Below are 21,325 nucleotides of genomic sequence, written 5' to 3'. Positions count from 1 at the left end.
TGGTGTCCTGCTTTCCAGGTGAAGTGGAATCCTACCCCAAAAATCTGTTTTTTACCAGTGTTGTCACATAATGGAAAACATCAACATGTAAGAGATTTGTTTAGCTGGAAATCCTTTTTTTTTTTTTTAAACAGGTGTGTAAATCTCACTCGGGCATTCTTGGAAAAGGTTTGGCACTGTCTCACTCACCAACCATCTTAGAAGCTCTTGAAGGAAATCTTCCACTTCAGATGCAAAGCAACGAACAGTCATTTTTGGATGATTTCATAGTCTGTGTACCAGGGTCTAGTGGTGGACGGCTTGCAAGGTGATTTGTGTGCTATATGAACAAGCCTATTATTGCATTCTTTTCATTTTTAACCACTGTAATAAAATATAGAACTTAAACCATTTCTAGGCATTGTTTTGCTTAGGATCATGGTTTTAATTATGTACTGGAATTTGAAAACTACATGTTTTAGCCCTCTTGCTTATCCTGTAGTAATACATTTTTATAACTATGTCTTTTATTAGTATCTGTATATTAAAAAGACCTTGTTAACTTGGCCCTTGGGTTTTTATTAATATGGTCATTATGAAAAATATTTAATTACTTCAGACTTGACTCTATTTTTGCTCCTTAATAACAAGTCTGACTATAGGGCTTTTTGTAATGTCTTTGTGTTTCTTTATTATGATTATAAGGTAGTACAAAACATTCTAATGTTATGTTAAATGTTTTTTAACTTTACTCTGTTCTAGATGGCTTCAGCCAGATTCATATGCTGATCCTCAGAAGACATCTTTAATTCTAAACAAGGATGATATACGATGTGGTTGGCCAACTATTATTACCGTGCAAACAAAAGACCAGTATGGAGATATTGTTCACGTTCCCAGTATGAAGGTAATTGTGTATGAACTAGAATAGTCTTGGCTGTTTTCATCCTGCAGTAAATTTGTCAGCATTTCTGGTTGACATCACACACAAAATACTTGATTAGTGCAGAAAGTGGCATTCTGAAATTTGGGTACACTTTGTGGCACTTTCTTACATCTGTGCAACACCACTGTGTCTAGATTATGCTGTTAATTGCACTTGCTCAACCCCATATTCTCCAGATTAAATCATTCTAGTCTATAATGGATTTATGCAGGTATGGCTAAGGACCTAATTTGGCCTGCATGATCTTTATTATTGGTGGTGATATGTGAGAAGAAAAGAACCAACTTTCAGCATGCAAGTTAGGAAAATTAGGAAGTTAGCCTTTGACAAGGTCCCTCACCAAAGGCTCTTAAGCAAAATATGCAATCATGGGATAAGAGGGAAGTTCCTTCAAAAGACAGGAAACATCAGGTAAGAATAAATGATCAGTTTTCAGAATGGGAGGTAGATAGCAGTGTTCCAAAAGATCTGTACTGGGACCAGGGATGATCAACATACTCATGTATGATTTGGAAAAAGGGACAAAATTACTCAAAATAGGCAAGTCCAAAGCTGCCTGCAAAGTGTCGCAAAGAGATCTCTCAAAACTGGGCAACAAAATGGCAGATGAAATTCAATGTTGATAAATGCATATTGGAAAACATAATCCCAATTATACATACAAAATGGTTGTGTCTAAATTAGCTGTTACCATTCAAGAAAAAGATCTCGGAGTCACTGTGGATAGTTTTCTGAAAATATCCACTCAGTGTGCAGTGACAAGCTAAAAAGCTGGCAAAATGCTAGAAACCATTAGGAAAGGGATAGATAAGACAACACTAAATATCATCATGCCAGTATATAAATCATGGCATGACCATATCTTGAATACTGGTGTGCAGCTCTGGTCTCCCCATCGCAAAGAAGAGATGTTAGAAATGGAAAAGGTACAGAGAAGAACAACAAAAATGATTAAGGGTATGGACCAGTTTACATCTGAGGAGAAATTAAAAAGACTGACTGTTCAGTTTGGAAGAGAGATGTAAAATCATGACTGATGTGGAGAAAGTGACTATGGAAGTGTTATTTACCCCTCTACATAACACAAGAACTAGGGGTCACCAAATGAAATTAATACTTCTTAACATAATACACATTCAACCTGTGAGACTCGTTGCCAGGGATTTTGTGAAGGCCAAAACTATAACTGGATTAAAAAAGAATGAGATACATTCATAGAGGATAGGTCCATCAATAGCTATTAGCCAAGATGGTCAGGGATGCAGGTATCCTTAAGCCTCTGACTGCTAGATGCTGAGACTGGAAGATGGGACTGATCACTTGATGATTTCCATTCTTATGTATTTATGTTCTTAAAACAGTATTTTACATGTGAAGTGAATACATGTGATATAAAATCAGCAAGATATGAGCGTGCCATTTTTTAGAGATGCTTTTGAGACTAGACCCAATTCTTTAAATAGAGGATCCCATATTCAGAGAACCTATAGTCGCTCAGTTAAATTAGGTGGAGAAAGTACCTGGCTGGCACTATTAGTTTTTTTTTTCCCACCATCCAATTAATAATCGGCCTTTGCAGCACCTATAAATCCTGGCATACAAAACTACTTGTGAGAGCACCAGTTGGAACCCAGTTTCTTCCCAGAATTCCTGTGAAAGGGAGCTAGAGAAATTGTTCAAATATTAACTTTTACTTAAGTGTAATATAATTTATTCAGAGAAATTCAAAATTAACCAAAAAAAAAAAATTCAAGTCAGGTTTCATCTACATTTTAATGTCCCAGTATCCCTTTGGACTAGTACAAATGTTTTCAGGACTTTTATTTACTGAACTCCAAAGTGTTCTAGGTACAGAACAGAAACAACATGGCTCAGAAAAGAACATAAATACATGGGTCTTTACTGAAGAGTTTACAATCTAAACTTATGTGATATGACAAGTGAGGGTATCATAAAATAAAGAGAGATGGATGATGGGAAGGTAAGGTCATAACAGTAAGACCACATGAGATTCAGATTAGCCATGTGCATAACTTGATGGCACAGTTGAAAGTTTATATCTGTTGAATCAATCTATAGTTTGTGGTTGTAGACTGCTGGAAGTGAGTCTTAAAAACACTTTAGGAAACTTGTCTGAAAGCCTTGGTCCTAGACCAGTGATAAGGAAATGTTGATCCCTGCTGCAAAAGTAATTTCTGGATTTTTAATTTCATTGTGATTTCCTTCCTGAGTGTATTAAAATCAGTGATGTTTTAAATTAACTTGACTGCAGGTGTCCATGGGTATTAATTTATTCAGCACTCCCCGTTCAAGCCAAACTCCCATTTAATAGATTCAAGTTCTAATTAATTGCACTATAATCAGTGCTGGACTGGACTTAATCATTTTAGAGCTTAAATACTAAAAAATCAACTCATCATCCAGATTATTTGTCTACTCTTCATCTGAAAGTTGCATAGCAAATAGTACTTGTCAGAAATTCAGGTACATGGAGTGGGGTGAGGTGGGGCAGAGATCCTATTGGGGTGAGAGGCTTTTTAGACCCAAATGGGGTTGCTGAGCAGGTTGCGCCAACCATTAATACGCAGAGTGGAAGAGTTATTCAATAAGAGATGTAAAGTTTGTGGAGGAGGAAATAAAGGCATTTCGGGAAAGTGGTAGTGGGAAAGTTGGGGTGAGATTGTAAGTAGTTTAAAAATAATATGAAAATGGAAATGAGAGGAAAAAAAATTTAATCATCTTTTCACCTCTTATTGCATTTTGGCAGGTGGAGGTCAAGGCTATTCCTGTTTCGCAGAAAAAAACATCTTTGCAACAAGAACAACTGAAAAAGCTCCAACGGATACCAGGCAGTCCTGCAGCACCCACTTCCTCTGGCACTGATATGACTTTTGGAGGACACCCTTCACCAAAACTTGATGCTTCATATGAACCTATGATAGTGAAAGAAGCTCGCTACATTGCTATTACAATGATGAAGGTAAATTACTGTCTTTTCAGCAATGACAGTTATTCTGTTCTCCATGAGGAAAAGAAAGAGACTATATACAAGTGAATACAAAGATCTGCAAATCTTGTTTTATTCATTATACCTCTCTTTCTATTTTGGGGTATCTGGATTTATGTAATCACATATAATTGCTCTTTCTAGAGATTTTTGATTTTTTTACAAAAATCAAAATGATTTTAAAAATTTTGTGGAGCAACATTAAGTTGTCTGCTGTGAACCAAAGTAGAGCTGGTCAGGAATATTTTGACAAATCACTTGTCATCAGAAAATGTGAATTTGTTTAAACCAAAAGGGTTCAAGAAACAGGGTTGGATTTGACCAGTTTCCTGGCTCAAAAAAGTCAAGAAAAAAGCTTTGAAATGATCTAAACATTTTTGTTTTGACATTTTCTAAATGGAAAATGTTCTTTTTTGTTTTTTTTTGTTTGTTTGAAAGAACTTTCCATTTAGAAATTTGAGCTGATTAGACTGGGGAAGAAAGGAAGAAAAGGTAAATATCCAAAAAAACATTTTCACTTGACCCCCCCTCCCCAAATCAGTTTTGCAGTTTGTAAATATTTTACAAGATTTTGACATTAAAATAGGACAAAATTTCAACTTCAAGATATTGATGAGACAGAAAACAGTTTCCCACCCCTCTCTAGTCTAAAGTGCTCAATGCTGCTGCATTCTTGAAGGAGGACACTCCTCAGTAAAGTGGACTGTATTTGTGGCCTTTATGTCTAAAGCTCATAAGGTCAGAGATCTGTATGAAGGTTTTCCTTTTGTAAGAAGCCTTGAAGCCACCTCGTCTTTCAGATTCATCATCTTGAAAACGGAACATGTATATTTCTAGTCCTACCTACATTCCAAGGAAATTGGGCTTACCTGCTGAGTGTCTGAATCCTGTGGAGCAGAAGCCAGCTTTAGTTTTCAGGACATTCTTTCAGACAAACAAACAAAAAAAACCCTCCCATGCATGCCAAGATTTTCTTGGCAATGGTGGAATTTAAAGAGCAATATTTTTAGAAGAATGTCATCAGTTTAGATCAGTGTTTCCCAAACTTGGGACACAGCTTGTGTAGGGAAAGCCCCTGGCGGGCCGGGCTGGTTTGTTTACCTGCCGCGTCCGCAGGTCCGGCCGATCGCGGCTCCCACTGGCCGCGGTACGCTGCTCCAGGCCAATGGGCGCCGCTTCCAGCACTAGTTTAGAGTTTCCTTTGCTTCAGTCTTTCAGTTCAATCAGGGACATCTTATTTTTAGTGTCATGCTGACTGGAGTGGTTTATGACTGAGTGTGCCTATTCCAGACTGTCAAAAACAGGACAGGCACCCAGAACTGGTAGTATATTGTTTAATTAAATTTCACCAAGCCAGAAACAAATATGAACTCCTGGATCACTATAACAGACTTTACTGTGGAGTCACAGGCAGTCTCCTTGGACACTCCAGTCTATTTTGCCACGCAGTCAAGCTGGTCATCGAGATAAATGGTCACCCCAAAAGTCACAAAATATTCAGGTTGCTCTCAGTCCTAAGAACCCCGATCAATTGATAACTTAGATTTGACACCAAAGACAACTCTTGTAGCCAATCGTATAGTAAACTAATTAAGGATTATTAACTAGAAAGAAGAAATGAGAGAGTTATTTACAGGTTAAAGCAGGCAATATATATGCACAAATGAGTTCAGCATATGGTTCCAAAAGGTGACAGAGATGTAGTAATCAGTCAGCACTGAATGTCTTTTCAGGGCTAAGGTTGACAATGCAGATCTCTGCTTTTTGTTTCTGAGTTCTAGCCCTTATGAGAGTCCAACAGCAAAGAGATTAAAAACTTTCATGTCAACTATCTTTATTTCCCTCTTCCAGTATTCAAACCAATGGGACAAGGCCTTCTGCATGCACTTTCAATGGGTGGACAGGGCAGTCAAAAAAGCTTTTGTCCTACGATGGCCCACTTAATTTCGATAGTTCTCCTGGATAGGCGGGGGAAGACGCTTCCCATCTGAGTTCATAAATTCAGAACAGGCATTTTTACAATTATAAAACAAACTTATATTTTACTTTGTAGCATGGAATACAGACGTTACAAGTAAGCTTAATACATACAGCAATTTATGAGCATTTTATAGTCTGAACCAGTGGTTGTCAACTTGTGGCCCGTGTACTAGTTGTGGCCCAGTCAGCACAGAGGTGTGGCCCATGTGATATGCTCAGGGCCATACAGGTAGTGTGTGTATATATATTGTATGGATGCTGCCCACACAACACACAGAGAGCTGCATATGTGGCCCACAATGGTTATAGGTTGAGAACCACTGGTCTAAACACCTCCTTATAAGTCTAACACCTGTCTTGAATGATATTAAGTGAGTCGGTGTGCTTTCCAGCTATAAATTTGTCAGTGCTCAGTTGATGCCTACAGACTTGGCCAGATCTGGCACCTCGTTTACCAGCGTCACTCTTAGACGTCAGGACCCTCTTTTGGCTTTCCTGAAAAGGAAGAGGAAACATGGCACTGGACAGTATTCTTGGCATTGGCTAGAGGAGCTGTCATCCTGCCACTTCACATAATTTATGTAATTCCTCATCAAATTCCTCAGGCATAAAGCGATCAGGAAGTCTCAGATTCTAGGGGTTTTTTTTCCATGGAAACTTCCAGCATAGCTACTTATCTTCACTTTCCAGCCCTTTCATGGCCTGTCTCCATCCTACCTATCATCTCTCACGTGCTATCAAAATGTCAACTCCTGTCTCCAGTTGGCTTATGATGCCAGTCTTCATCATCCACTTGTTAAATTTTCAAATAAGCGCCTTTTTGTTTTTTCCCATACAGCCCCTCACACTTGGGAGGAGCTTTCCATAAACATCTGCAAAGCTAACTATCTGTTCTCCTTCAAATCCCTGCATAAAACTCTTCTTTGCCATGATACCTACAAAAAAATTGACAGTATTTAGCAGCTGGTGAGCTAACACCATTGCCTGTCATGCTGACCAATATTCTGTCACTGTTTCCTGGTGCTCCCCTGCCTGCCTTCGTGTATTCACCTTGTTGTCTCATGTCTTATGCTTGGGTTGTTAGTAGGGCTGTCAATTAATCGCAGCTAACTCAAGCGATTAACTCAAAAGAAATTAACTTGATTTAAAAAAATTATTTGCGATTAATCACAGTTTTAATTCCACCGTTAAACAATAATAAAATACCAATTGAAATTTATTATATTTTTAGATGTTTTTCTAAATTTTCATATATATTGATTTCAGGTACAACACAGAATACAAAGTGAACAGTGCTTATTTTATATTATCATTTTTATTACAAATATTTGCACTGTAAAAAGGATAAAAGAAATAGTATTTTTCTATTCACCTCATACAAGTACTATAGTTCAACCACTATTGTGAAAGTTCAACTTACAAATGTAGATTTTTTTTATTGTTACATAACTGCACTCAAAAACAAAACCGTGTAAAACTTTAGAGCCTTCAAATCCACTCAGTCCTACTTCTTGTTCAGCCAATCACTAAGACAAACAAATTTGTCTACATTTATGGGAGATAATGCTGCCTGCTTTCTATTGACGATGTCACCTGAAAGTGAGAACAGGCATTCAAAATGCACTTTTGTAGCCGGTGTTGCAAGATATTTACATGGCAGCTATGTTAAACATTTGTATTCCCCTTCAGACTTTGGCCACCATTCCAGAGGACATGCTGATGATGATCATTAGAAAAATGTGGTAATTATTTGAGACTGAACTCCTTGGGGGAGAATTGTATGTCTCCTGCTCTGTGGTTTTACCCACATTCTGCCATATATTTCATGTTATGGCAGTCTCGAATGATGAGCCAGCATGTTATTCGATTTAAGAACACTTTCACTGCAGAATTAACAAAACGCAAAGAAGGTACCAATGTGAGATTTCTAAAGATAGCTACAGCACTCGACCCAAGGTTTAAGAATCTGAAGGGCCCTCCAAAATCTGAAAGGGACAAGGTATGGAACACGCTGTCAGAAATCTTAATAAAGCAACACTCCAATGCAGAAACTTAAGAACCCAAACCAACAAAGAAGAAAATCAACCTTCCGTTGGTGGCATCTGACTTAAATGATGAAAATGAACATGCATCAGTCCACACTGCTTTGGATTGTTATCGAGCAGAACCCATCATCAGCGTGGAAGCATGGCCTCTGGAATGATGGCCGAAGCACGAAGGGGTTTACGAATGGTTAACATATCTTGCATGTAAATACCTTGCAACACCGGCTACAAAAGTGCCAAGCAAATGCCTGTTCTCATTTTCAGGTGACATTGTAAATAAGAAGCAGGCAGCATTATCTCCCGTAAATGTAAACAAATTTGTTTGTCTCCGCGATTGGCTGAACAAGATGTAGGACTGAGGGGGGGGGCTTGAAGCCTTGATGGCTGACCCTCTGTACGTTGTATTCTAGCATGACAAAGTGACACTATATCCACAGTCTTGCTTTCTTCCTAAGGTTTCCTCAGAATTTGATGTCAACCAAGAGATTCACCTGCTTGTGTTTTATCCTAGCCCTCACTCTTCCAGAGAAGAAATGAGCCTTCATACACATTCCAGATCACAGTTGACAGGTGTCCACCTCATATAAATGCAACTCATTCAAACTCTTGGTGGCAGATTTAGTAGGAGAATCAAGAATGGATTGAGGATAGAGGATTAGCTACCTTCTTACCACTTGAGAGTGGTCCCTTCAGAATTGGGGTCAGGTACATTAGCAATGTGGAAACTGGGCATACTTTTACTCTTCCCTCCCTGCCCCAAGCGCTATTAGGTGCTCATGAAAGGTGCTGATTTTCTCACCTAAAAAGGTCACTTTAAAAATGTGTATCTTTGTGTACACTTTGTATCTATTTCTGGTTCCTTATTCCACACTTATATTATGTGAGCAATTAGAGTAACATGTTTTGAGAAATTATTTTGTTTTTATTTTAAAATGTTTACAGTAATAGTATAGTAGAATTGACTGAGTTTTGATTGTTTTAGCTGAACATTTTTTTTAATTCTCTGCTTTGTAGGTATATGAAAATTATTCATTTGAAGAATTACGCTTTGCCTCACCAACACCTAAAAGGTAAAAAACAGTCTTGCAGAGAATTACATATTGAGAGGAATTAAAAGTAAATATTATACCAACTTTTTAAAAATCATGTTGATATCAGAGCTTTATATGAATAGGCTTATTATTCCAGTAGAATTATTGTAATTTCTGTTTAAAGAACTGTTCAGACTTCAACACTCTGAAAAATATTGTGTGTAGGGGAAAACAGTGAAAATCTAGCATGTTTTTCTTAAAATTACTGAGACGCTTACATAAAATCAATCTTTTATACTTAGTTTATTTGCACCAATTGCTTATTCCTCACCTAAATTCACTTTCTGAATATATCTCATTCAATTACTGTAGAAGGTTATGATTTCATAATAAACAACTTGAAGAGCATAAGTGGCTTGATTAGGTGAATTCCTGTGGATCAAAGATCCTGTTTCCATAGAAATGTCCCTGGTAGACCACAAAAGGCAGTGTAGTTTGGGAGCATATGGAGGGGAAAAAAGCAGAAAATAAATCAGCGGAATGCCTTCTAAATAGAATGCTTCAGCAGCTTTTCAATAAGTTAACATTTGGTTAATTATTTCAATGTCTATTTTGTTTTTGTCTAGACCCAGTGAAAACATGTTGATCCGAGTCAATAATGATGGTACTTACTGTGCAAATTGGACCCCGGGAGCTGTTGGTCTTTACACCATTCATGTTACTATAGATGGTATCGAAATAGGTATCTAATTTTCATTAATCTTGTATAGTAACCACAAGTGCTTAACATGTATGTATCCACAATGGTGTGCGATGATTTGTGTAAGTAACATGTCCATGAAAATTAGCACACTGCTCTGGGGGATCCAAGAGCATTCTATCCAGTTTCCCTCTCTCTTCCCTTCCCCCCCCAATACTGCTGACAGAAGTGTACCTTCAGAAGGAGCTTAAACCAATTGTTTGGAACTCTTTTTTAAAATACTATTTTAATTCACCTTTAAATAGTTTTTCTTAAGTTTAAGCTTCCATTTCAGTAGTAGAATGTCTGTGTAGATTTTACTGAAGACAACTAGTGCTCAGGATTCTTTTTTCACTGCAAAAGTTAATGACCTCACAAATCTTTTTAAAGCAAATGATTTTCCTACACTCCTTATAGGTGTTTGAGATTAACTGTTGCAGGGGGAAAAGAGAAGAGAATCAGAATTTGGATCCTAGTAGGTAATTTAATCATTTATATAGTGTTGTAAATGTACAGGGCACTAGATAGTACCAATCAGATCACGGACCCAAAGGTTTTACAGTCTGAAGCTCAAGTGAAGATGCATGGAACAAACAAGACAGAAAAGAGAAGTGTAACCCTGTGTTAAACCAATATTTTCACTGAAATTTCTGATTTTATGGAAAACATGACACTGACTGCTATGAAAAACTAAAAACCTGGGAAAATTAAGTTCACTTTTACCAGTTTCTCTTGCTGCACATGTGCAATGAAAACCCACAGACACTCGCTTGAGAAATGTGAGGGTAGTTGTGAATGTGCAGGAGGTGGTCAGCTGCTATGCTCCTGAGTTCTTTGAGGTTGATTCCACAGATCTGAATGCTAAGAGTAATACTGTTTTCTCTGAGAGAAGGCCTGGTTTTCTTGCTTTCTTTTTTCCTCTTTTTCATGTTGCTCTTAGTGGTCTTGTGTGCAAGGAAGGTTTATTGTTCAAGTTGCGTGAGGGATACCTAACAGAAGTGTAGGAGAGGGAAAAATCTTAAGAAACCAGGGATCTCAACCCTCCTTACGAATACTCTTGTCTCTGTTTGAAAGTTGGGAGGGGGGGCGGCAAGTCTCAATCCTTTCAAATAGTTGACGTTTTTAATTTTGCCATCCACTTCTGAATGGCTTGGTTCCCTTCATGACCTGCAAACCCTTGGCTACTTTGTTGTTCTCTAGAGCCAGTAATGTAAGTTATGGTACATGGAGCATAAATGTTGAGGAAGACCAAAAAAATTGGCTGTATCTGGGAGTTCAGCATATTTCCATATCTGAAGTATAAAAGTGAAATATTTGTCTCTGGATATGTGTGCTGCATTACCTGTAGTATTCCAGATGATTGTAAAAGCTACATGTAGTCACTAGTAGTGTGTGAGAAGAAATGTCTTGAGTCTGCTGCAACCTGCTTTATGGTTGTAAAATGGTATGCAACAAGATTAAAAAAAGTTTTCTTTATTTGGTGGAAACATTTACATATGGTAATATGCCATTCAAAATTTTGAATTCTAATGTACCTGGACACATACCTGTTGGTAGTACTTAAAAAGTACTTGCCAGTTGTCTTACATAACTAAATAAAAATTATAGTAGTATTCAAGGTATGTCTTGTAGCTAAAGTATAGGGAAGTCTACATGGAAATACTACAGAAGTTGAAGGGAATATGTCTATATTAGATAAAATTTGCAAGTTTTTCATTACCACCAGCGTGAACTCTGCTGGGTTCCTATTCATATGTCTAGGATTGTGTATGGAGTGTATCTGCTAAAAATGGCAAATTGTCATGTTTCTACTGGTATAAGAACCGTTAGGGGTGTATTTATTAAGTAATTATGTAAACTAATTTGGTAGGTATTTATGATGCAACATCTGGCAGGCTCAGGGCCAGTCTTCAGAATTTCTTCTCTTGGTATAATCACAGGTTGAACTTTGGTTTTTTGCTGTTTTTGATCATGCAGAATATTTCAACTGCAACATTTTTTTAAGAGATCTGCATGTGACTATGTAAATTTGTCACAAAATATCAAGTACAACATTAAGAAAGAAATATATTGTGCACCCATTAAGCATCATTGTAAATGCTTATCTGAGCTAGACCAAGTGAATGCTCATCTTGCATATGACTGGTTTTTGCCACTGTACTAGAAGCATGGAGCTTGGAAAACACTGACGTGAGTAGTCCCTAGGAGCTGCCTGACTGCATGGAGCAGAATGGTGGTTTTTATCAGCCAACCAATTGCAAAATTCTTTAAAGTAGTGTAAAATAACCTTCCAGTACTTCCTACATTAGTATTGAGAGAATCAGATCTATACAGCCTAGTACAACTGAATGAAATATCTATTGTAGAACGTCGAAGAAGTTTTTTTTTAATTAAAATTGGTTGTGTTTTAATGCTTGGAGATTTAAAAAGTGACCCAACAAACTAAAATGAGAATAGAAATGCCGTGTTTCTACAAGTATGAACTGAAACACTGCTAGAACTTGATAAAGCACTGTTAGGTGGATCCTGCTCATTAAAATGTGTCTAAAATTTCACGCTGCCCTATTAAACTTGATGTTTTGTTCAATTTTTTGGGGAAGTGGCACATTTTCAAGGAAAAAATAAAGAGCCTTAGCCATTAGAACCTGAATACTTCTCATAATAGGTGAATTTAGTAGTCTGTTTAGGGGGAGAGTAGTTGGTTGGTATATAATCGTGAATGTGTTATTTCAGGCTCAAAAGTACAGCAAAAAAGAAGTGTGGAAATGGGTTTGGGGGAAGGAAACAGGCAGAAAAGAGAGAAGGAGTTCTAGGAGAAGATAAGGGTAGAAATGTAAACACGGATGACATTATGGAGAACCATAAAAATGAGGAGAGGCTTGAATTTGGTGAGAGTGGGAATCAGCAAATTGATTCATTGAAGATGTGCACAGTCATGGAGACTTAGTATGTACATGAACTCTTTTTAAGATGTAATTGGTATTTTTAAGTCTGTTTAAAGAGATTCTTTTGCTGATTTGAGATTCCAAACTGATCTCTTTTTAAAAAAAAAATTCTCAATTACACTAAAAGAAATGCAGGTTATGTGAGCTCTGAGAACAGTGTCTCTCCCACTAATGAAGACCTTAGCAAATAGTTCATACAGTCAGCAACTATTTTCTTAAGCCAAAGCATGTGTGGCCAATTCCTCTCAGTGTATGGGCCTTTGGAGAGACAGGAATTCACAGTTGAACCTTGCAGGGTGACTCATAGCCCACCAAAATGTTGTGCCTCCATATTAGAAACAACCCCTTAGAGTGCTTCCCTGAGCTTTTTGCCCTTTTTTTAGCTTATCTTGGGATCACATGCCTTTCTACCCCACTCGTTTTTTTCTTTTTTTTCCCCCTCACTACTTCTGTTCTTCCTTCTTCCTCACCTGACTAAAGTACTACCAGCTGAACTGGAGAGTGCCTCCTAAGCTATTCATATTTTCCTTTTCCTTCTCTGAAGCAGAAAAGGAGACAAGGATATGGTAGAGGCTGAAGTGACCTTTCGTAGGTTCTTCTGTGTCTATCCCAGCTCAGACAAGGCCATGCAGAACTAGACAAATTACAAGACCCACTAAGGAGCTATGGGCTCTTGCTCCTCTTCTAGAATGGAGACCTCAGACTGGTAGTTGGGCACCAGAGTCCTAGCGAGCTTCTCTCTCTCTCGCTCTGCTTTGAGACAGGAATGGGAACAAGGAGATATATCAGAACTACAAGGAGATAAATCAGTAGCTGGTAATCAGAATGAATCCTGGTCCTCCAAGTTGTTCCACATCACAAGAATGCTCTATTCTAGAATTTCCTAATAAACATGTGAAACGTGAAGTTTCACATGGCTTCATTGGATGACATAGTGGCAACAATTTTGCTTAAAGGAGTTCATATCAGTAGACTGGATGAAGCCTATCTAAATATGATGTAGTATCAATGCAAGGTACTTTAGTTTGTGTTCTTCTCTACCTCCAGAGTTTTCATGAAAGTGCTGATGACCCAGTTAGCACTCTTCTGGACCAGAAGTATTCTTTCCTTAATTAAAGCAAGGTCCAGGAACAGCCCACTAAGATCACAATGAAACTGACCACTGAGATCACCCATGATAACATAGTTTACGAGAAGAGTTTCCTGGAGTCCTCAGTCTTCAGTGCACTTGGGAATGCTACTGTATACCAAGAAGAGCATGTATATGATGAGATAATGTATGCCATGGAAATATCAGATAGAGCTCTGTCATATTCTTGACAAAGAGTAAGAAATTCTACTCTGGGAACTCAGAATTCAGGTCACTTGAGGAATAATGTTTTGTTTCTGTATCCATTTCCTTTAATCTACTGCTACCAAGATTATCGCAAGAAATAAATCTCAGCAGTTTTCAGTAATACTAACTGTACCAAGCTGACCAACAAGGCAATAGTTTTAAAATCTAATTAAAATAAGAACACGGGTCCTGGTAAAGCCCAGATGTCCTAAACTAGTGACTCCCAATCTTTCCAGACTACTGTATCCCTTTCAGGGGTATGATTTGTCTTGTTTACCACCAAGTTTCACCTCACGTAAAAACTGCTGGTTTACAAAATCAGACATAAAAATACAAAAGTGTTACAACACGCTATTACTGAAAAATTGCTTACTTTCTCATTTTTACCATATCATTATAAAATAAATACATTTGAATATAAATATTGTACTTATATTTCAGCATATATAGAACAGTATAAAACAACTCATTGTATGAAATTTTAGTTTTCAATGACTTCGCCAGTGCTTTTTATGTAGCCTGTTGTAAAGGTGAGCAAATATCTAGCTGAGTTGATGTAACCCCTAGAAGACTTCTGCATATCCCCAGGGGTACACATACCCCTGGTTGAGAACCACTCTCATAAATCAAGGACCTATAATGCATCCAAATCCATCCAAAACTGAATTTGGCAGATTGTTGATGAGAAAGGTCAGTACTAAGATGTAAAGGATATATGGAGAAGGTAGTAAGTACTTGGGAATCAGTAGATTTTCTGTGTGATTTTGGGCAATTTACTTAGTCTCTTTGTGCCTCAGCTGCCCATCTATATAATGGGTATGATAATACTTCTCTAACTCTCAGGGGTGATGAGGATAAATACATTCTAAATTGTGATGCATTCAGATTCTTGAGAGCAATCTTATTCTTCCTAGCATATGCACAACATGCCTCAGGTGGCACGTGACCAGAATGTATCACCAGTTTTGTTGGTTGGATCATTAGCTTGCCCGGGCTGGGTACTGACATAATGTGAGCCAGATAAATACCTAATATGAAGAGATTAACCATCAGAAATCTGATATTTACCAATTGCTCCAATTTCTGCAGTGTAGTCTAGGGGCTGGCCTCTGTACAAGGTGTCGGTGAGAGCTCTTCATTGGGCTGCAACCCAGATAATTCCTCTCAGAAGATCCTCATATTAATAGATTCTTAAAAGCATGGCCTTCAAGCTTACTCCAATTCAATTACCAATCTGCAACTGGAATCTCATTCAGATTGTCTGGCCTGGTGCCATCCCATGGCGCACACACCTTGTACCATGGTATGGTCCTGCAGGCACCTCACCCTCAGCTTCTGAGGTTCTTGAAATAACTTGTTCACAGGCCAGAATACTTAAGTACTCAAATATTCTTTGTGGGGTCTTATTTATTTTGTCTTTTTCAGAATACAGACTTTTTGTCCCCTCAGTTCCAAATTCTTCTTCTTTTTGGGAGCCTGTGCTATGACTTGGGCAAAGTCTCTTCTCCTTGGTTCAGGAGTCCCACAACCTTTTTGGGGCCTATACTATGATTTAAGGCCAGCTTCCCCCAGCCCATAAGTAGCCAGGTTCTAGCCCTGTTTAACCAATCTCCTCTTGGTTCAGCAGCCCACAGCCTTCCAACAGGGGCTGTGCTGATAGACAGACAGTCTCCTTTCCAAGCTGTCTGCCCTCTCTCCTCCCCCTCTGGCTCTCAGTCTCTAGAGGCTTCTCTCTTATCTCCACCTTGATTTAGCCACATGACATGCCTGTCCTGTATCTGATGATTTTCCCCATCTGGGAGGAGAACAGAGGGAATCATAGGTGGGCCTGGACCTATTACTTCTTAAAGGAGCTAGTCACCCTGTGACAGATTGCAAATTCTCTTTCCTTGCTTGTAGATAATTATATTTGTAGTGTCTTAGTACACTTGTTTTTAATATTAGTACAGCTTCAGGATAGCCAATTTTGGTAGGCTTTCACTGGTCTGGTAGTTATGAAAGGAGGTCGGCCCTGCTGAATTAATCTCAGAACTACATGGGGAAGACCAATCTACAGGGTGGGACTGCTAGATATACTGTGTCTATTAACTTTAGTTCTGAGAAACATTTCTCTTCCTCCCCCCCGCCCCTCCATTCCCCCTTTTTTTTTCCCCTTCCTCTCAACCAAGGAATAAAAAAAAAAATTCAGCTGGTTTATTTAGCCAATTGAGCACACTAAGTATTCATATCCTGAGGCAATCTATGCTGCATTGAACCTTCAGTAGTAATTTTATGTTGACTGAGCAACATAACATTTAATAGTATAGTACCTAACCATGCCAATAATGATGGATAATTAATCTCTTGTGGAACTCTATCCCCTTAAAATGGTCTTTTTTTCTTTAACTTCTTCATTTTTAACTCTTGTTTATTTACAGATGCTGGATTAGAAGTAAAAGTAAAAGACCCTCCAAAAGGGATGATACCACCTGGAACACAGCTTGTCAAACCAAAAGCAGAACCTCAACCAAACAAGGTTTGGAGAGCTAAGAATCCAAATAACTTGGATTCTTTGTACATTTTGGTGTGTTAAAATGGTAATTCTAAACTAGATTATTTGCAGGTCACCTTTATGTACTGAATGCCCACACATAAAAAAAAGGGGAATTTCAATGTGTTTCTAGTTAAACTCTTTTCCTCAAATTGCAAACTCATGCAGTAACTGGCTTCCATGTGGTTTGACACCCAAGCATGCAGATCATTAGTGACTCCACGCCTGTCATTCCACAGCACTGAGACAGTTAACCAAAGGAATGGTAATTTTTTTTATTCAGCACTATGATTTATATGAGACACACAAGAATTTAGAGAGACTTCCACATTTATTTTTTAGTAATCCTCTCTTCTCTGTCACTGGAAATAAATCTTATATTTGTCTGTTTCCCTCTCTCTGAATTGTGTTCTCTACCTCCTCTCACATTTTCTCTATTTCTTCTCCTCTAAATTATTTCTTCCCCAAGCCCCATTTTTAAAGTTACCCTATCTGCAATGTTTTACTTTCCCTTACTGGCCAACCCTCTACACGTGCTCACATAAGATTTGGAAATCTCGCGCGCGCACACACACACACACACACCCTTGTGAGCTCGGGAAAAAGAGAACGTCAGGTTGGAACTAGCCAGAGATGTGAGCCAGCCAGTGCAGAAGCACTTACAGCAGGAACCTACATCCACTGATGTCCTCAGACTGCTCTACAGCTTTTACACAAATGTTCGTTCTCCTATGCTGATTGGTTGTTTGCTACTTCTCTATCCTTCTTCCTTCAGTGTCTTCTCTGTCATTTCACCTGCCTACCATGCTCCCCTCCTTCTTTCCTCCTTTTTTTCCCCATCCCACTTATCTTTCTCCTCATCACACAGGGGCGGCTCTTGCTTTTTTGCCGCCCCAAGTACGGCAGGCACGCTGCCTTTGGCGGCTTGCCTATGGGAGGTCCCCGGTCCCGCGGATTCGGTGGTATGCCTGCAGGAGGTCCACCGGTCCCACGGATTCGGTGTACCTGCCACCAAATCCTCAGGACCGGCTGACCTCTAGCAGGCATGCCGCCGAAGGCTCCCTGACTGCCCCCCTCACAGGGACCAGCAGGGCACGCGCGCACACACAGCCCACGGCTTGCCGCCCCAGGCATGCGCCTGGACCCGCCGCTGCCATCACATCCATGAACTCTTAAGTATTCCATTATTTCTGGTGTAATGTTATACTTGTGGCTGCAAATACAAATGTGGATACCAATCTAGCTAAAGAAATTCCAGCATCTGCCATGTTGTGAAGTGCACTGGAGATAAGCAATTCAGAGAGAGAAGAGTGAGCGGAAAAAAGCAACTGTTCTAGATACCCAATGGGGTAGGGAATGACCCTTGCTGTTGTCATGGATCATTTTTAACAAATGGTTGCTAAAACTTATATCCAAAGAACTTGCTCTGGACTTCATCTTGGATCCAGTGAGGCAGATTCTGCAGAATTGAAATCCACCAAGACAGCCCCAGAAATTTACATATGTGCTCCTCCTCACATTTTATGTGCCACAGAGAGAAGCCTTTATACATCTTCATTTTAGCATTTTGTTTTGGGATGTCCTCCATCTTTTACATGGTTCTAAAGACATTAGGCAATCTGACCAAAGTAATGGTTTGCCAAGCGTTCAACAAGTGCATGAAACGTCTTTAGTTGCAAATGCAGGCCCTTTTATCAGTCTTCATGACCCTGCCACTGGGAGAATTTAATTTCTTCATTTCAGCTGAAGAGAGACACTTGTCTCTCATTTAGACAGAGTCAAGGGTTTCTTTAGAAAGGAATAAAACTTACAAAAAAGACTGCAAGAGGTTGCAGAAGGAAAGGACTGATTACAGGGTGCTGACAGTAGTAAAGCATACTAATCTATATAGGGATGCATCCTTTCTGTATAGGGATTGATTCACAGTCCAGACTTGTTTTTCATGAGCATATCACCCTTTTGGGTTGAGGAAATCTGGAGATTTATTTTGGACAAAACATTCCATTCTCAGTGGAAACCTTGCTTGGTCTAATTAACAGTAAAGAACTGGAAGCAGAAAAGCTATGGAATCTTCCAATTTCTTAGCCAACGTGACTAATCCTAAATGTACCTGAACCCCAAAGAGATTGAAACACGGGTGACAGAACATGATTCTGAATTCATTTTTCCTTTTCTAGTATTTAAAATGGAAGGTCCAGATTTCTATTCTAAATCTTCGTTAGTGAAGGTTGTGTCCGTTTCATCCAGTCCTGGACCATATGGATACTCAAAACAAGTACCTCTTTTCTATGATTGTGGTGGTAATCAGAGTAATTGAATAGGCAAGAAATTCCACACTACATTCCATCAAGGGAATCCGTAAGGACAGATGCAACCTGTGGATCCTGCTTCAGTATGTTTGGCGCAACCATGAGAAGACAAGTATCAGTAACTAACTGGATCTGAGGGCAGCCTAACTGGTACAGTAACATATTTAGATGATTGTGCACTCATGTAGGATACTAGAAAAGAGGAATAAGAAGTCAGTCTCTAATATTGGAAGCAAGGAAATTCTCCTCATCAGCAGAAAAACTTCTTATGCTAACTGTGTCACACCTAGAGGGAGCTCATAAGTTAAGGGGAATTGTAGCCTGAACAATAAGACCTTCTACTGGATATCCTCCATGCTGCAGAAACCTCTGGTAGACCTGTTTGTATTAGCCCCAAACAGAAAGTCAGGAAAATACTTTTCTAGAATGAGTAACAGCAGGGCTCTGGCAGTGGATGGTACACTGTGACAGGTGTGGACACCTCAAATGCTGTTTGCCCCCAAACTCATTTATTTCCAAAGGTTGTATAAACATATTGATATTTGTTGCCACATACTTGAGTAGGAGGCCATGGTTCTCCAAAAATAGTCCAGATATTAGTTTGAGAACAGTTAAACTTGATGATCAGAACATACTTGTAGGTAGGGATTGATTCGCAGTCCAGACCTGTTTTTCATGAGCACATAAGCATCTTTGGCTTAGGAAACCTAGAGCTGTTTTGGACAAAACATCAAAATATTTCTAACACCTTTTTACAAAACAAGCAAAAACTGTCATACTTGAGGATATGGCTTGGAATCAATGTGCAACAAAACTCAATGAATCGACGATGTGCCTGACACTGTACTAGACACAAAATGGAGATGATATAATGGAAACAGACAGATGGTGGGCTCCATTTGGAAGCTCAGGGCATGTCTACACTTACCCAGGTATCGATGCTGCAGGGGTTGATTTAGTGGGTCTATTGAAGACCCACTAAATCAATTGCAGATCGCTCTCCCATCGACTCTGGTACTGCACTGGAAGGAGAAACATAAGGTAAGTAGATGGGAGAGTAGACACCACAGTAAGTTGAAGGAAGATTTGAGGATTTTTTGGATGGAGGGAAGAAGGGATTATTGGAATATTTTATTTGGTTCACTTCTTGTGGGCTCCATGGAAGAAGTGACTGGTTAGAAATAACTTTTTAAATTAAGAGAAGAGCTCTGGCTTGACCACTGGTTGATGTAGAGGACATTCAGTACATAGGGGGCAGAATGGGGAGAGTAGGAGACTAACAGAGCATTGTGGCTGGCATCATGGGCAAAGAGGAGGTCATTGCTGAATCAGTGGAGCCTTCTAATCTGTAGTATATTGTAGTTCCTTTAGTCTGTCAACAGTTCTAAACCTCATCTACTTCTAACTACAGTTAGAAATCCTGAAATTGGCTGCTGCAGGGAAAACAACCTCTCCTCAGTCACCTGCATATCTCTGAGCCATAGTGTTAAATACATCATAGATTGTGTCTACCTGGAACTAAAATCTGTAATTCCAAGATTTTACCCTTCCACCATTTGAATTGTTGCACTCCTTCACTTTTTGGGTGCTAATACAGCAATCCTAGTTCCCATAGCTTTGGCAACAAATTGGGGATGCTATCAGTAGTGAATTAACACTGTGCATTTTATAAAGATCAGTGGTGTTAAGAGAAATACAACTTGGGTCAACTTACAGCAGTGTCTACACCGAGCGTCTCCTGTTGACATAGGTTCGGTCCCTTGGGGAGGTGGAGTACAGACATCAACAGGAGAACGCTCTCCCATTGACTTAGCATGTCTTCACTAGACTCGCCAAATTGACACCGCTGCGCAGCAGTGCCGATTTAGCTAGTAGTGTAGACATGGCCTTTGTGCTGCCTGCTGGAAGAGAGAGCTTTCTTTATATCCCTTGAGGGAGAGGATTGCTAATATCAACAAAATGCCAAATATAGTATCTTGAAGTAAATAGATGTACAGAAAAGATGTAAAGATCATATTTTGCTTTAATTTATTACTATTTTCTATAAGGATTTTTTCAAATGAAAATGTTTGTAAAAAGCGTTACAAATTCTTTTAGGAACTTAATATAGTTTCTTTTGAAAAGAGGATTAATGCACTTCAGAAGGCTTCAATATCTTGAATACTTTTTTTTCTTATCAACATGATTCAAAGGACCAGTAAAGTTTTTGTGTTACAGTATTGTCAGTTTTTACATGAAAAGTTGTTGATGCTGGAAAACTTAGTTCTTCTTCGAGTGATTGCTCCTATGCATTCCAGTTAGGTGTGCGCGCCGTGCGTGCACGGCTCTTCGGAACATTTTTACCCTAGCAACTCCGGCAGGCCGGCTGGGCGCCCCCTGGAGTGGCGCCGCCATGGCGCTGAATATATACCCCAGCCGGCCCGTCCGCTCCTCAGTTCCTTCTTACCGCCCGTGACGGCCAGTTGGAACAGTGGAGTG

General features: G+C 39.1%; 1 protein-coding gene across 11 annotated transcripts in view; it reads left to right on the top strand.

Moving 5' to 3' along the window:
* The window catches only part of MYCBP2 (MYC binding protein 2), a 432,876-nt gene that overhangs the window by 275,614 nt on the left and 135,937 nt on the right, over positions 1–21,325 (top strand). For all 11 annotated transcript variants that reach the window (XM_039512057.1, XM_039512192.1, XM_039512052.1 and 8 more), the window contains 6 exons: positions 135–307; positions 742–886; positions 3,693–3,905; positions 8,972–9,027; positions 9,615–9,730; positions 16,426–16,523. In XM_039512057.1, the coding sequence (XP_039367991.1) occupies positions 135–307; positions 742–886; positions 3,693–3,905; positions 8,972–9,027; positions 9,615–9,730; positions 16,426–16,523 (801 nt within the window). The remainder of the gene's footprint in view (positions 1–134; positions 308–741; positions 887–3,692; positions 3,906–8,971; positions 9,028–9,614; positions 9,731–16,425; positions 16,524–21,325) is intronic.

This window comes from Mauremys reevesii, linkage group 1 (assembly GCF_016161935.1).
Source record: "Mauremys reevesii isolate NIE-2019 linkage group 1, ASM1616193v1, whole genome shotgun sequence".
Lineage (NCBI taxonomy): Eukaryota > Metazoa > Chordata > Testudines > Geoemydidae > Mauremys > Mauremys reevesii.
This window is presented reverse-complemented; position numbering and strand designations above follow the sequence as displayed.